Genomic DNA, 13,921 nt, shown 5'->3' on the forward strand with positions numbered 1-13,921 from the left:
CTTTTTTTTTTTTTTTTACTCCCAGATGATTCTAATGTGTGGCTGGGGTTTTTGAACCATGGAATTAGGGCCTCTAAAGGTCTCCACCTGACCCTGAACTCCCCTCCCAGACCCACCCCATCCCCCTGCTTCCCCAAAACAGCAAGATCAGGCCTTGAGAGGGGCTTTTCAAAGTCACTCTTTAAAGACAAGCAGATTTAAGACGCATCTGAGCAGCTGGCGAATGAGTAGTCTGGGCATCTGAATCCAGCTTCTTCTTTGGTTCGAGGTCCCAACACCGTGTAGGGTTGCCCAGGGGCTTAGCCCTGGCTTCGAGGCAGTAGGAGCGCCAGGCCTGCCCCATCCCAACCTTCCTCTGTGACCCTCCCCCTGTGCTTGGGTTCCAGCTCAGAGGCTTTCCAGAAGGGTGGAAGGAAAGGGGCCAAGAAGGTGATGATTGTCATCACGGATGGGGAGTCCCACGACAGCCCAGACCTGGAGGAGGTGATCCAGCAAAGCGAGAGGGACAACGTGACCAGATACGCTGTGGCCGTGAGTCCTGTCCTGCCTGTCCTGCCCCTGCCCACCCTCTAGAGGCTTCGCCATCAACCCCTTGGGGACTCTGGGATGGGGGGCGGTTCTGGGCAGTGAACGAGCCATCCAGGCCCTCAGATGGGCCTCTCCTTGTTACACCTTCTCCTAAAGAGCAGTTGAGAATCTCCTTTCCGTCCTGCCCAGGTTAATCTGCAACAGCTGTGGGGTGTTTTTTCTCCATTGCCAGGGAGGTTCTGAAACCTCCAAAAACTAGAAAACACTCCCAAGCCCCAGAACCCTGTCTTAGAACAGGGTCCGAGTCTGGGGCCATGGGTGTGTGGGGAGGTCTGTGCCATGTCCCGGTTTGTCGCCCCTGCCCCTGTTCCCTGGCAGGTCCTGGGCTACTACAACCGCAGGGGGATCAATCCAGAAGCTTTTCTAAACGAAATCAAATACATCGCCAGTGACCCCGATGACAAGCACTTCTTCAACGTCACTGATGAGACGGCCCTGAAGGACATTGTCGATGCCCTGGGGGACAGGATCTTCAGCTTGGAAGGTGAGCGCTGCTTCTCGAGAGGGGTCCAGGCTCCTGGCCTCACAGCAGGTGAAGCCCACAGAGTGAAATCCAGCCTCCCCCACCCCCCACCCCGGGATGGGAGGGTTTAGCGGGAGTCCTCCCTTTGTGATGACTGCCAACACTGGAGCGCTCCTGTGCTGGATGTGAGGCTATGCACTTTCCAAACAGCCCCTCCTTTTACCGTGGAGGAAACTGCAGCTCGAAGGGACCAAATAACTTGCCGGAGCTCCGACAGCTCAGGAAGGAATTGGGGTTTGAACGAGCATTGCCAGACTTAGCAAATATAAAATGCAACATTTGTGGCCGACTCGTACTAAAAAACCATTAGTTGTTTGTCTGAAATTCGAATTTAACTGAGCACCTCGTATTTTACCTGGCAACTTGAGCCCAGCTGAGCCAGGCTCCACCGCCTGAAACGCTCGCCCCCCAAGTCCCACTGCTCCCACTCCACCTTTTTGCGGGGTTTCCTCAGATTGCCTCCCTCCTTAATAATTCAAACTGCAGTTTTGATTTGCGTGGGTCTCGTTTGCACCATATATTGCTGTAGAGGGGCCCTTGCCATATTGGGCTCTACCACATGGGAGGATTTTCAAAAGAGAGAGAGGGCAGCATCCCAGAGCCCAAGCAGTCTGCTCTGCACTGGAAATGGCAAGCCACAGACACAGGGAAAGAGAAGAAAAGCCCTCATAACCCATGATAAAGGAATAGAAAGTATGAACCTGTTTGACCCTCACCTTAGAATTAAACGTCCAAATCAGTGAGTTTATTCTCGAAATGGTCGCCTTGTGTGACGAGAACGTTGGCTCCAATGACACATCAGGAGGCCCTGTGCAGGGAGGACCTTTCAGCACGCATGGGATTCCTGTGCAAATCTGTGGTGGTGACAGGTCTTCCTCCTAAGGGTCAATTTGATATTTGGGAACCATCCAGAAGCATCTGGAACCAAATCTGGTGAACAGTAGGAATGAACAAAGTGGGAAATTCCATTTCTTGCCAACAATGCAGATTATTTCTTTCCGTGCACTTTTCTGGATCTTTCCCCTTCGTTGACATCCCTATAGTATGCGTGCCCTGTAATATAAGTCGATTCAAGTCCTTTTCAGCAGGGAGTGAGCTGCTAATAATAAACCTACACGACCACCTGGAAGGTGCCTGCTGCTGGGGCAGATGAGCTGGTTCAGGCCCGGGGCCCCCTCTCACCTCCCTGCAAGTGCTTCTGGGTCACAGGTGCTGGGGACTGAGCTGCAGGCATGTCTGGTGCTAAGAAATCAGGTGCGGAGCTAACATCTTTCTGTCCCTCTGTTTCAGGAACCAACAAGAATGAAACCTCCTTCGGGCTGGAGATGTCACAGACGGGCTTTTCCTCTCACGTAGTGGAGGTAAGGACGGGTTTAGAGCTGCCCTCCTGCCCTCTCACTCTTCCCAGCTCTCTGGGTCATCATCTCGCCGTTCTTGGGCTGTCTCTCATCCCCCTTTCTCTCTTTCTTGGGGTCTCTCTGCCTCTCGTCTTCTGTGGAATGTCAAGGTCATCAACTTATAATAAGCTGCCTCAAGCCCCTCCGTGCATGGGGACGTGTCCCCCCCAGGACCAAGGGTCCCATTCAGTCCATAGAACTTCATGCAAAAACTAGGTCAACATGGCGAAACCACTTGCCTGGGCTGTAATAGTGCCCTGCATGCCCCAGGTGGCCTGTGTGTGCAGGGGCACGGCCCTGCAATGATGTTGGGAGGGTGTCCAGATGTGCCAGGTGTGCTCTGGAAGGCAGCCCATGTGGGCTTCTCTCTTTGCGGACTCAGCATCGTGTCGCAGAGGTCCCAAGCAGACATATGGTGTCACAAGCGTCATGTTCTGTCTGGGGCATGTGCTTCACCTGGTTCTGATTCTCAAGATGAGGCTGAAACCTCATGGGATTGCCAGAGGGGCAGAGGAGTCCATAGCTGCATGCTTTACCAGCTGTTTGGGGTATAGCCCCGCCTGGGAGTACCATGCGGGGAAAGCCTGTGTTGTCAGTATCAGCACGTGCCCCCGTGGCATGCTTTGGACAGACAGGTGTCCTGGGTTTGCGTGCATATGCTCTGCCCAGGCTGGCCCCCATGGGAGTGGACTTGCACCTCCTAATTTGCCAGAAAAGGCCTATCAGTCCATCCCACTTATATATCACTTTCAGTAACCCACCGAATCCTCCCAACTCCTCTGTGAGGTGGACAGGGAAGGATTCCTTGTTCCCAGTTTCCAGATAAAGAAGCCAAGTCCCAGGAAGGTTGAGTGACCTGCTGAAGTGACAGAAGTGAGAGAAATATTAGTCTCATGCTCTCTCCCCAACAACGAGCAGCTGCTCCGTGAGAGCATTTGGAATCTAAGGGGGCCTCAGTCATAGATCTCAAGACGGAGGGAGGGGGACAGATGCACAGCAGACAGCAGGCAGATGGATGGAAACGCGACTCACACTCAGCGTTTCCTGAGCTGCATCTGGACTGTCTCGTGCCTGCTTGAATACAGCAAAAGATAAATATAACTGCCCTATATTGATAACAGTCATGTAATATGTGCCGAGCACTTTAATTTTTCCAGAAAATTTCTGTGCCTCGTTCATGCTCAGAAACAGCCCTGCAAAGTAGGCAGATGGTAATAGTTGTCCCATTTTAAGTGGTTATATCAGCAAATCTTTTCACTGCCTTTTCTGTGCTGGGCCCTGTGCTGGATGCCAGGAGGTTCAGAGGTGAGAGCCCTGCCCTCAAGGAGCTCCCAGTCTGAGGGTAAGGGGCCGAGTACCAGGAGGGATGAGGGCATCCATTCGTACAGGTCAGGCGGCCAGTCCTGTGCTCCAGCTGGACTAGCCCTGGTCTCCTGACTCTGGGGTCAGGGCTGATTGGAAAATGCAGCAAGGAAAATCAATTTCATTAAATCCAACAAGCATTTGTCAAATGCAACTAAGGTATCAAAAGGAAGCGGAAATTATTCTTGCCAAACAGGAGTCAGTTTGCAAACAATGCAGAACCGCAGTCCTGAGCTTGGTGAGTAAGATAACAGAAACTACAGACTTCTCCTGGGTACAGGCATTCAACTTCAGGAGGCCCCCCGCTATCCACAGAGCCCCTGTGGAGACCCCCTGCTCAATGGGGAACCACCTGGACTCACCTCACACTAATTAAAGTAACATGTGATCAGGATCTTACAGAAGGAAAGGTCCAGGCTAGGGGAGAGGGGTGTCAGGGAAGGATCGGGGGAGGCTGGCACTCGGGCAGGCCCCTGAGGACAAGGATTTCAGCAGCCATGGGTGGCAGCAAGCAGAAGAGAGGAAGCTGTGTGCACAGGCCTGGGGGAAGTCTGAGCACAGACGGGGTTGGGGAGCGGGTCTCGGAGCAGCCCTGATGTTGGGGACAGCCAGAGAGAGTGAATGTCCCACGTCTCCATCTTCCATTCCGAGGTCATTTTTCGAGCATCTCCCCATGTGCCCAGCTCTGTGCGAGGCACTGGGGATGTATTGGGTTGGCCAAAAAGGTCGTTCGGGTTTTTCCGTAACATCTTAGGGAAAAACCTGAAACAAACTTTTTGGCCAACCCAATATCTAGAGAGACGAAGGTAACATTTCAGCTGACAGCAGCTCACAGTCTAGTTAGGGAGAAAGACTCTTAAATGGTAAGTTCAGTCTCCTGCTTCTGATACTGTGATCTGTGTGTGCCCAGGAATCAGGGAACCTAAAGAGAAGGGAGGTTAAGACAAGCTTCAGGGATTCGGGGGAGCTCAGCTGAACCCTGACAGTGGCCCAAGCAGCAGAGTGTGTCAACAAGTTGAGTCCTTGCAGGATCAGTGAGTCCCCCGGCTGCAGTGGAGAGACCAGGAGCTCAGAGCCCCAGCTTGTTATTGAGGTCAAGGTCATGTGCTGCCCTGTGCAGCTTCTTCCACGTGCTCAACTCTTGTTCTCTTCTCCTAATCAGAGAAACCAGGGTGCCTCTCCCCACCCTGTAGATACAGACCCCAGTTCTTCTATTACCCCGTGTCTTGTTTTCAAGTGACAGACATCTGGAAGTTTTTATCTGATAGGACTTTGAAAGAGACAGTGATTACATTTGAATCTGAGACTCTTGTATACTTTTTTTTTTTAATTTTCTAAATGAATAAAATCCTTCCAAATCCAAAGGAATTGTGCAATGATGGTGGGCCATCTGGAGCTCTGACTGACCATTGGGTTGCTATTTTAGAGCACAGAGGTTTTTCAGTTCCAGGCTGCTGATGCCATCGTAATTGGCCACGGGCGCTTCCCTGGTGGCGCAGTGGTTAAGAATCCGCCTGCCAATGCAGGGGGCACGGGTTCGAGCCCCGGTCCGGGAAGATCCCGCATGCCGCGGAGCAACTAAGCCCGTGCGCCACAACTACTGAGCCTGCGCTCTAGAGCCCGTGAGCCACAACTACTGAGCCCGCGTGCCACAGCTACTGAAGCCCGCACGCCTAGAGCCCGTGTTCCGCAACGAGAAGCCACCGCAATGAGAAGCCCGTGTACCGCAATGAAAAGTAGCCCCCGCTCGCCACAACTAGAGAAAGCCCGTGCACAGCAACAAAGACCCAACGCAGCCAAAAATTAATAAATAAATAAATTTATTTTAAAAATAAAATAAAATAATTGGCCACAGCTGTCCTGTCCCTCGGAGTCCAACCCCGCAGCTCTCAGGGTCAGTCGGACCTCTCTGGGAACTGGAGACAGGAAGGTCTGGCCTTTCAGCTTTGCCCGGAACTGGTCCTGAGCCCGACTGAGTCCATCTCCTGTGTGAACCCCTGGACTCCATCTCCCCTGGAAATGCTCCACAGACAGCCTCAGGCAGCTGTTTCCTACAAATGTGCTGAAAGGGTCTTCAGCTGCCCTGGGCCGGTTGAGCTCTGTCAGAAGGAAAGATCCCTAGTCCCAGGGGAAGGACCCAGTAGAATGTTCACAAATGGTAGAGGAAAGGCCCAGGGTCTGATAACCTGGTCTGCTGCCATGTTACCTAGCAATGAAAGAAGCCTTCAAGTTAGGAAGGGTGAAAGCAACAAGAGGAAGGAAGGACCAGAGCCCAGGTTAGGAGAGGAGGCCCCAAGACATTCCCTGGCCTCCGGATGCACTAAAGCTCCAGGCCACAGGCATTACATTCCAGGCTGATGGCCAAAGTTCAGAGCTGCTGGGAAAACCCAGGGACCCGGAACCCCAGGAAACTCTAGTCCTGATTAGCAAAAAGGAGAATATTCCAGAAATTACCATCAGGAAAATTAGCTATGGGTCCCTGGCCACATTTCAGAATGGATTTGTAAGCCAATGGTTCCACTAGCATTTGGAAATGAATGCAAAGGCCGCTAAGTGCTGGCTGCTTGCTGAGGTGATGAACTCCCTGTCAAGCTGCGTAACCAAGAAAAAGCTGCATGAATCTGCCAGAAAGCTTGCAGAAGGGATCCACACCTCTAAGTCTGTAATCCCCATGGGCCACAAGGTGTGAAGGAAGGAAGAGGACCATATATAATTGATGCCTGTGGTGATGGATGGAGCTGCAGGGGAGCCCCCTTCCGTGATGGACTCTCCTACACTGCACTCCATAAATCTCCCCAATACCAAAATTTTACCGAAGGAAGCAGTTTTATTAGGGTGGGTCTTGTCTATACAAAAGACTTGACCACTCACCCAAGATGGGAACAGATGATTTTTCCTTTAAACTACACACTGATGGTCCGGCAGGCCCAGCCTCAGTTACATTTGAAACAAGCCAAGGGGACGGGTTGGGGGTGAGTCTTATTCCCAGACCAACAGCCCCAGCCACCCGCTGCCTCTTCAGCCTGTGCCCTTTTCAGCAGCCCTCCTGGGGCTATGGACGGGATAGCTAAGGTTACTGGCTATTATGTAAGGTTCTCAGCTGTTGAAGCCTTAAAGTTGCCATCTTTCCTAAGAGTTTTGCATTTGAACTCGCTTTGCATATCTGATTCAATCAAAAATAAAAGAAACTCATCCATAATGGTGAAATGAGGGGTTGACACCTAAAGGCTGTAAAGCCCTTCTGAGTCCTCTTAGCCCTAGGTGGTGGACTCTTGCCCCTACCAGCTCTGGGGCAGGCAGTCAGGGCTGCCCCCATGTGAGGCCAGGACATGGTAGCCAAAGTCTGCCACCATGCTGGTCTGGATTGTTTACAAGTTGACTCCTGGTGGCAGGAATCATTTCTGGTTCATTGAGGTCCTCCGAAGCCCAGCTACATGTCCTCAGGCTGTGCCCTGGTGCCCAGTGCCTCACTCCTGGGCCTTGTTCCGGGACCTCTGAGTAGAAATAACCCACCCTCTGATCTGGAATGAGTAGTCAAGTAACAGCGTGCCCTTTGCTCCCCACACCCGCTTCTCGACGCCCCCTCCTCGTGCCCTGATCACTGTCTTCCAGCACCACGAATGGTGCAGGACCCCTCTCCACAGAAACGTTGCAGGCCTGTTTCTGAGTCTTTCCTGCCCAAGCCCATCTAAGCCTCCGGGCACTCATCCCTTCCTCAGGCTCCACTTTAGGCTTGTTGAAAACATCTTCTACTGACAGAATCTGAGCAGCTAGTTAAAGCATAACCCACCCTCTTAATGATGTATTTGCCTTAGAAGGGGCTCTTGGGAATAGAGTCCTGCCCGCCCCATGGCCACTCTGGTGATGGACATGCAGGCAAGGGAGGCTGGGGGAGGAGGCCAGCCCTCGGTGCCCTCTAGGTGGTCTCCCTGTGAACAGAACCACCAGGGGCCACCTCCACCTGCCTCCACAGTCCTGCCTCTCCAATGCCAAGAACTTCTAGCATCTGGTGTTCTCATTCCATTACTACCAGGCCGGAGGAAAGCACTGCCTGGCCGTGTGGCCTCAGACAAATCATTTAACCTCTGTGAACCTCAGTCTTTGAGCAGTGTCTGAAAAGTATGTGTGGAATTGAATCTTGAGGCTTGGAATTGGAAGTGTGCATTTCAAGACTTCCTAATAAGTCAAGTAAGGTTTTCTTAAAATCCTTTCCTAACTCCACCATGCACCCCCCCCCTCGGCTGGTCACCCCCTCCAGTGGGTCCTCAGAATAAGTTGTCCTTGCCTCTATCAGATCATTCCTCACAGGCGGCTGTACTGACTCATATGTAGGTCCAACATGACTGTGAGATCTGATTCTTTGACTCCTGCCTCCCTGGAAGTGCTTTATGGGTGAATTAATGAATGAGAAGAACTACTATGTACCCAGTCCTTACTGGCTGCCAGGTGCCCTGCCAAGGATTCAAAATGCTCTCACCACAAAACCATTTACAGCTGAGGACCCTTAGGCTAGGAGAGAGTGAGGAACCTTCCCAACGTCACACAGCTAGAAGTTTTGGAGCTAGAAGTGGAACTCAGGAACGTCTGACACCAGAGATCATGCTCTAACCCCCAGGCCAGGGATTCTCAACCTCTTGACCCCCTGGGCTGGTTACTTCTTTGCTGTGGGGCTGTCCTGTGTGTCGTAGGTGCTCGGCAGCATCCCTGGCCTCTACCCACCAGAGGCCATAGTAACCTCAACACCACCCCCAGCTGGGACAACCAGAGCTGTTCACAGGCACCGCTAAATACTGCCTGGGGGGCTAAACCACCCCCAGCTGGGAAGCACTGCTTCCTGTGCTGGGGATGTGACCTGACCCTGGCTGGGGACAGGGACTAGCTGGAACATGGAGTTTGGGGAGATATGACCACACACCAGGGAGCACTCAGCTCAGCTGGGAAGGTAACACTGCTGCAGGGCTGGTCAGAGGGCAGCTGAGAGCTGAGCTGGCAGGATCTGATGGTGAGTGCCAGGCTCAGGCAAGTACAGGTACAGGTCGTCCTCAGGGAGGGCACAGACTTGGCCTTAGACCTCCTGAGGGCCACCAAGCTTGTGTCCTCATTTCTTCACAGAGCACCAGGAAAATCAGCTGGTGCCGAGAGTCCATCTGTGCAAGGCCACCCAGCTACACCCTGGTAATATCTGGTGGGGGCCCCAGAGGCCTCGTAGGAAAGGAGGCCGTAAGTCAGGGAGCCGGTGCCAGGCCTGGGGCATGGGACGCGGCTCTTCCCCAGATGCCCTGCTGTTTGTTTTCTAGCTTGGCTTGTATGCCTGGCTTCTTCTGTCAAAGCTTTTGTCGTTTTTTCAGCTCCACCCTTCCAGATTTTTTCCCAGCTCAAAATGTCTGGGCTCCCCCAACTGGGAAAAGATTGTGACAACCTGAGGTTTGCCTTGGTGGCCATGGCTTGCCCTCTCAGCCCGCCCACTCCTCAGTGCGCCCTCTCCATGCACAGCAGGGCCCCCAGGAGACCCTCCTCAGGAAATGGCCTCCAACTAGAGCGCAGGCCTAGAGCCACTGCCGGGTAGAATGGCACAAGGTGAGAGCCTGGGACCCTCACCCTTGCCCAGTGCTGCCAAATGCAGAAATCCCGATGGAATTCCCCAGCCCCACATGTGGTGAGTCAGCATGAGGTCTCCCCAGCTGAATCCCAGGCACCCAGGTTGAGCCAGCCCTTCTCAGTACATTGCAAAGGCTTCCGGTCATCTACAAAGCCAGACATTCATCTTCAAAGCCCTCCCCATGAAGCAGAGACTGGTCTGCTGTTGCATCAGAAGCAGAATCTAGGGGCTTCTGGTGAAGCAGATAGTCATTTTCTCCTCTGACCAACCCCATCCCAGCCCTGCTTCTGACTTGCTGTGTGACCTCGGGCAACTCCCTTTCCCTCTCTGAACCTCAGGTGCTCATTAGTGCAGATAATGAATATCTGTCCCACTTGTCTCTCATAAATGAGTGACTGGATGAGAAAGGGTCCCTCAAAGAATGGAGCACACCCCAAGTGCAAGGAATGTTGGCGCGAGTCCCTGAGGCCCTGGCCCGGATCCTGGACCCCGCAGATTGTCAGACTCTCCCAGGCTGAGGCACACAGAGTGGGAGGGAGAAAGCTAATGAGAAAGTGAGACTTTAAACACAACCCAGCACATCGGACTCACCCAAGAGCAGCTTATTTATAGCTGTAAAAACATCCTGTCTGAACAGTCAGTTCTACCTCTAGAATATTAGGACTTTTTAAATCCTTATATATGATCAACTTTACTCTTTAAAGTGACACCTTGGAAATGAGAAAAGGAAGCTTAGCTTATTGTGGTTCACAATCTTGCCCTCTCCACTGCCAGTAATGAAATTAGTGCCTGGGGATTCCGCCTGTGTGTTTAGTTATGGCTCTGATTGTCCCAAGGCCAGAGTCACATTTTTCTATTGGTACCATTGCTTTGGGGGCAAGGAGAAAATGAGTGCCTTGGACCACAAGTGGTGGGGAAACCACAAATCCCACCGACCAGCTGGGTTGAAGGAGGGCTCAGTGGGAGAGAGGTGACCTCACCAGCTTGTGCTTTAACAGCCCAAAGCTGGGAGGCAAAGCTGGATGCCCCTGGCACATGATCACCAAGGTGACCCAGGAAGGCAGCCCCTCCCTGCTTCCACGCCCCCTCCTCAGCCCTTCATTGTCCCTAGTCACTTCTCTTCCTCTTCTGAGTGCTTGCTGTTTGTCTTCCTATACCCACTAGTTATGTGGATGGTTTTGGGGGGTGGGGGTGGGGATAGGGTGCAGGGGCAACCCAGGGAGTGAGTGGACCCAGTCCTCGGAAATGACCCTGGAGGCTTCCCCTCAAGGAGCCAGAGCTCTCCATCTTCCTGCCCAGGCATCGCAGCATCCGCTTACCCTGCCACTAAAGACCAGCTCCTGTCCTTGGGGTGCTGGCTGTCACAAATGTGGACCTGGCTTATCTGTCTAGCCTCATATTGAGTCACCTTGCCCTCTTACTCAAGGCTCCAGCCCCATCAAACAGCTTTCAGTTCCTTAAGCCAAAGGCTCTGAACTCTCTCCAGCCTCAGGGCATTTGCACAATGCTATAGGTTTGGTGGCAGGACCTCTGGAGCTTTTGCTGTCTGCCTAAACTTGTCCAAACACACAAATCACAGAATGAAGACTTATGTCATAATAGTTTTCCATTTCCTTACTTAAGATGAAACAACCATTTCCAAGAAGGTAGAAAAGTATGTGATGTTTGTATTAAATTAAACTTAAATATCGCTAAAAAGAAATAAATAAATCCCATCCCTCCGGGTGTCTGGGTAAGCATCACTTGCTCAAAATGCTTTTCCTGAGCCCCCTCTCAATCTAAATTCAACCTCACCATGACATTTATCATATCCCTCATTGTGTGGCATTTACCACAGCTTGCAAGTATTATGTTTATTTGTATATTTATTTAGTACCTGTGAGCTCTGTGAGGGCAGGGACAGTATCCCCAGCACCAAGCAAGTGTCTGACACAAGATAGACACACAGTGGCTTTTTACTGAAGAAATGAAGAAGTAGGATTTACACACTCAGGAAAGCAACTCAGACACTACGAAGGAATGGGAAGGAGAAAAAGCATAGGGACACCACTTAAAGGAGTGTCAGAAGGAAGGGATGGCGACAAGAGATTTCCTAGAGGGGTTCTGAAACCCAAAATGGAATGGAGCTTTGGTCCTGGATTTGGAGTTTGTTTCTAGAACATTCCTTCAAAGTTCCTAGGCACCTTCAAAAGCCAAGAATCCTGGCCGGAAGTTGGGCTATTAAATAACAAACCCAGGAGAAGGTGCCAGAGGGGACGGGCAGGTGGATGCTTCATGGTTGCGGACGTGGTGCAGCTTCCCGGCAAGGGGCACCTGGGGGACACGAGCTGATGTGCATCCCCTTCCCAATGTCAGGACGGGATTCTGCTGGGAGCCGTTGGTGCCTATGACTGGAATGGAGCTGTGCTAAAGGAAACCAGCGGTGGGAAGGTCATTCCTCTCCGAGAGTCCTACCTGAAAGAGTTCCCGGAGGAGCTCAAGAACCACGGCGCGTACCTGGGTAAGAGCCAGAGCTGAAGGGTGGCTGGCGGGTGGTGGGCGAGGAGGGGACCTGAGGGATCCAGAACCTGCCCACACCTGAGGCCAGGGGCCTGTCTGTGCATATTCTGTGCTGATTCAGGCACAGTCAGGGGCCATTGCCTCTCCAGCCTGGCATCCACCATGCCTGGCATGTCACAAGCTCTCGATAAGCAGGCAGAATAAATGACAAGCAATGCACCCCAACCTGAAATGTGTTTCGGTTGATGCTTCTAGACTCTAGGGCAGCTGTTGTTGTGTTTTCAGGTTTGAGTGCAGGAAGCCTGTCTCCCCAAGGCAAAATGCAAGTTGAGAATGTGTTAAGGTTTACAATCAAGGCAGAAGTCAGTTCCCATTAAGTACCTTAGAGTGGTCGTAAAAAGAAAAGCATGAATCGTTGACCTGACGGTGATAGGTCCCAGCTGTGAGACCTTTACCTGACAGATCCCAGTCACCTCTAACTCTGCAGGAGCAGGGCCTCCACCATCCATGCTGAGGCCCTTCTGCCGTGGCCTTTCTGAAAGGGCTGAACCAGAACGAAGGGAGCAGGGGGCGAATGCCCAGGGCTCCCATTGTCTGTGAGTCCTTCTGGGTTTCTGAACGGAATCCACCAGCTGTGAAGTTACTCACCACTAATGCAGCCTCGGACTCCACTTCTCCGTGAACTTGGGCCATCCAGAGTTGGCAGCGGATCTCTCTGCGGTGGGAAGGTCACTCCTCCTCCCAGAAGATCCTGGGGGGCGCAGAGCCAGGATGAAGGGCCTTCATGAGGCCCAGCTGTCTCGCCTTAACTATAGTCACCACCTTGGGTGTGAGTCCTGAGGGAGTGCCTTTCTCTTCTTCCTCTTCCCTCTGGGGGTTCATCCAGCGAGGGCAATGTCTGGGGTCTCTGGAAGATTCCTCCTGATGTGCCCCAGGGAAGAGGGGGAGTTTGGGGAAGGAGACAGGCCGGCCAGGCTCTCCGCCTCCACACTGGGGAAGCTTATGGACTTCGGGCCACGGGTCCTCCTGTCAGCCCTTCAGGGAGGCTGTCCAGCTTTCTGGGGGGCCCCGCCTGCTGGTCAAGGAGCCACATGGGAACTGAAACCACTGCCAGCAGACGGCTGGGAAGCAGGAAGCTCTCTCTCAGCGCAGCTTGGAGCTTTGAGAGTCAGCCCACGCCTGCCCCCAGGACACTCAGCCCCCAAGACCTTCCCACCACCACTGTCCCTCCTTCTGAGGAAGCCCGACTGCCCAGGGCCAACTGAGAACATTTCCAGTAGTGCCACTGGGCGCTCAACTCAGAAGAAACCTTTGCTGCGCACCACAAGCCTAACCCCACCCTACCCTCAATACACGGCCACGTTAGCCACCCGCCATGGGATATCTTGGTCTCACCTACCTTTCGAGCTCCACTTCCCAGAATACATTTCCAAGAGTCAAACACGGTGTGTCTGGAACCAGAGTAGCCCACCCTACTGCACCCACCCTCCCGGCCACTGCATCGGCTCCTCTGCATCCCGCAGCCAGACTGGAAGCAACCGGTGACCCGAGAGACAGTGTTACCCACAAACACACAGGCGCACGCATGTGCATGGGCACGAGTGCACGCGCACACACACACACACACACACACACACACACACACACACACACACACACAGACATGCACACATGGCAGAAGGAGACATGCATCCCCCAGAAACTGCCCAGGAACTGCCAACAAGGCCTGACACCCATCTGAAAACTGGGATCCATGATCCAGTTGCCTGGCAGAAAGTGGGACTCTCGGCTTTGCACACCTTCCGGGGCCCCACTTTCAGGAGAGTTGCCTGAAGATGCTACACAGTCACTCCCCAGAGCTGGGCGCTCGACTGGAAGGTCACAGTGATCAGACAGAGATCCCAAGAACACAGATTGGTGGCCTTTCCCAAAGAGCCTCTGGGTTTCCATCTC

At 52.8% G+C, this 13,921-nt stretch overlaps 1 protein-coding gene across 1 annotated transcript in view; it reads left to right on the top strand.

The window, feature by feature from the left end:
• The window catches only part of ITGA11 (integrin subunit alpha 11), a 54,855-nt gene that overhangs the window by 8,597 nt on the left and 32,337 nt on the right, over positions 1–13,921 (top strand). The window contains exons 4-7 of the mRNA XM_024747520.1: positions 387–531; positions 907–1,072; positions 2,402–2,472; positions 11,825–11,969. Coding sequence (XP_024603288.1) covers positions 387–531; positions 907–1,072; positions 2,402–2,472; positions 11,825–11,969 — 527 coding nt within the window. The remainder of the gene's footprint in view (positions 1–386; positions 532–906; positions 1,073–2,401; positions 2,473–11,824; positions 11,970–13,921) is intronic.

The sequence above is a fragment of the Neophocaena asiaeorientalis genome, unplaced genomic scaffold (assembly GCF_003031525.2).
Source record: "Neophocaena asiaeorientalis asiaeorientalis breed wild unplaced genomic scaffold, Neophocaena_asiaeorientalis_V1.1 scaffold591, whole genome shotgun sequence".
NCBI classification, from domain to species: Eukaryota; Metazoa; Chordata; class Mammalia; order Artiodactyla; family Phocoenidae; genus Neophocaena; species Neophocaena asiaeorientalis.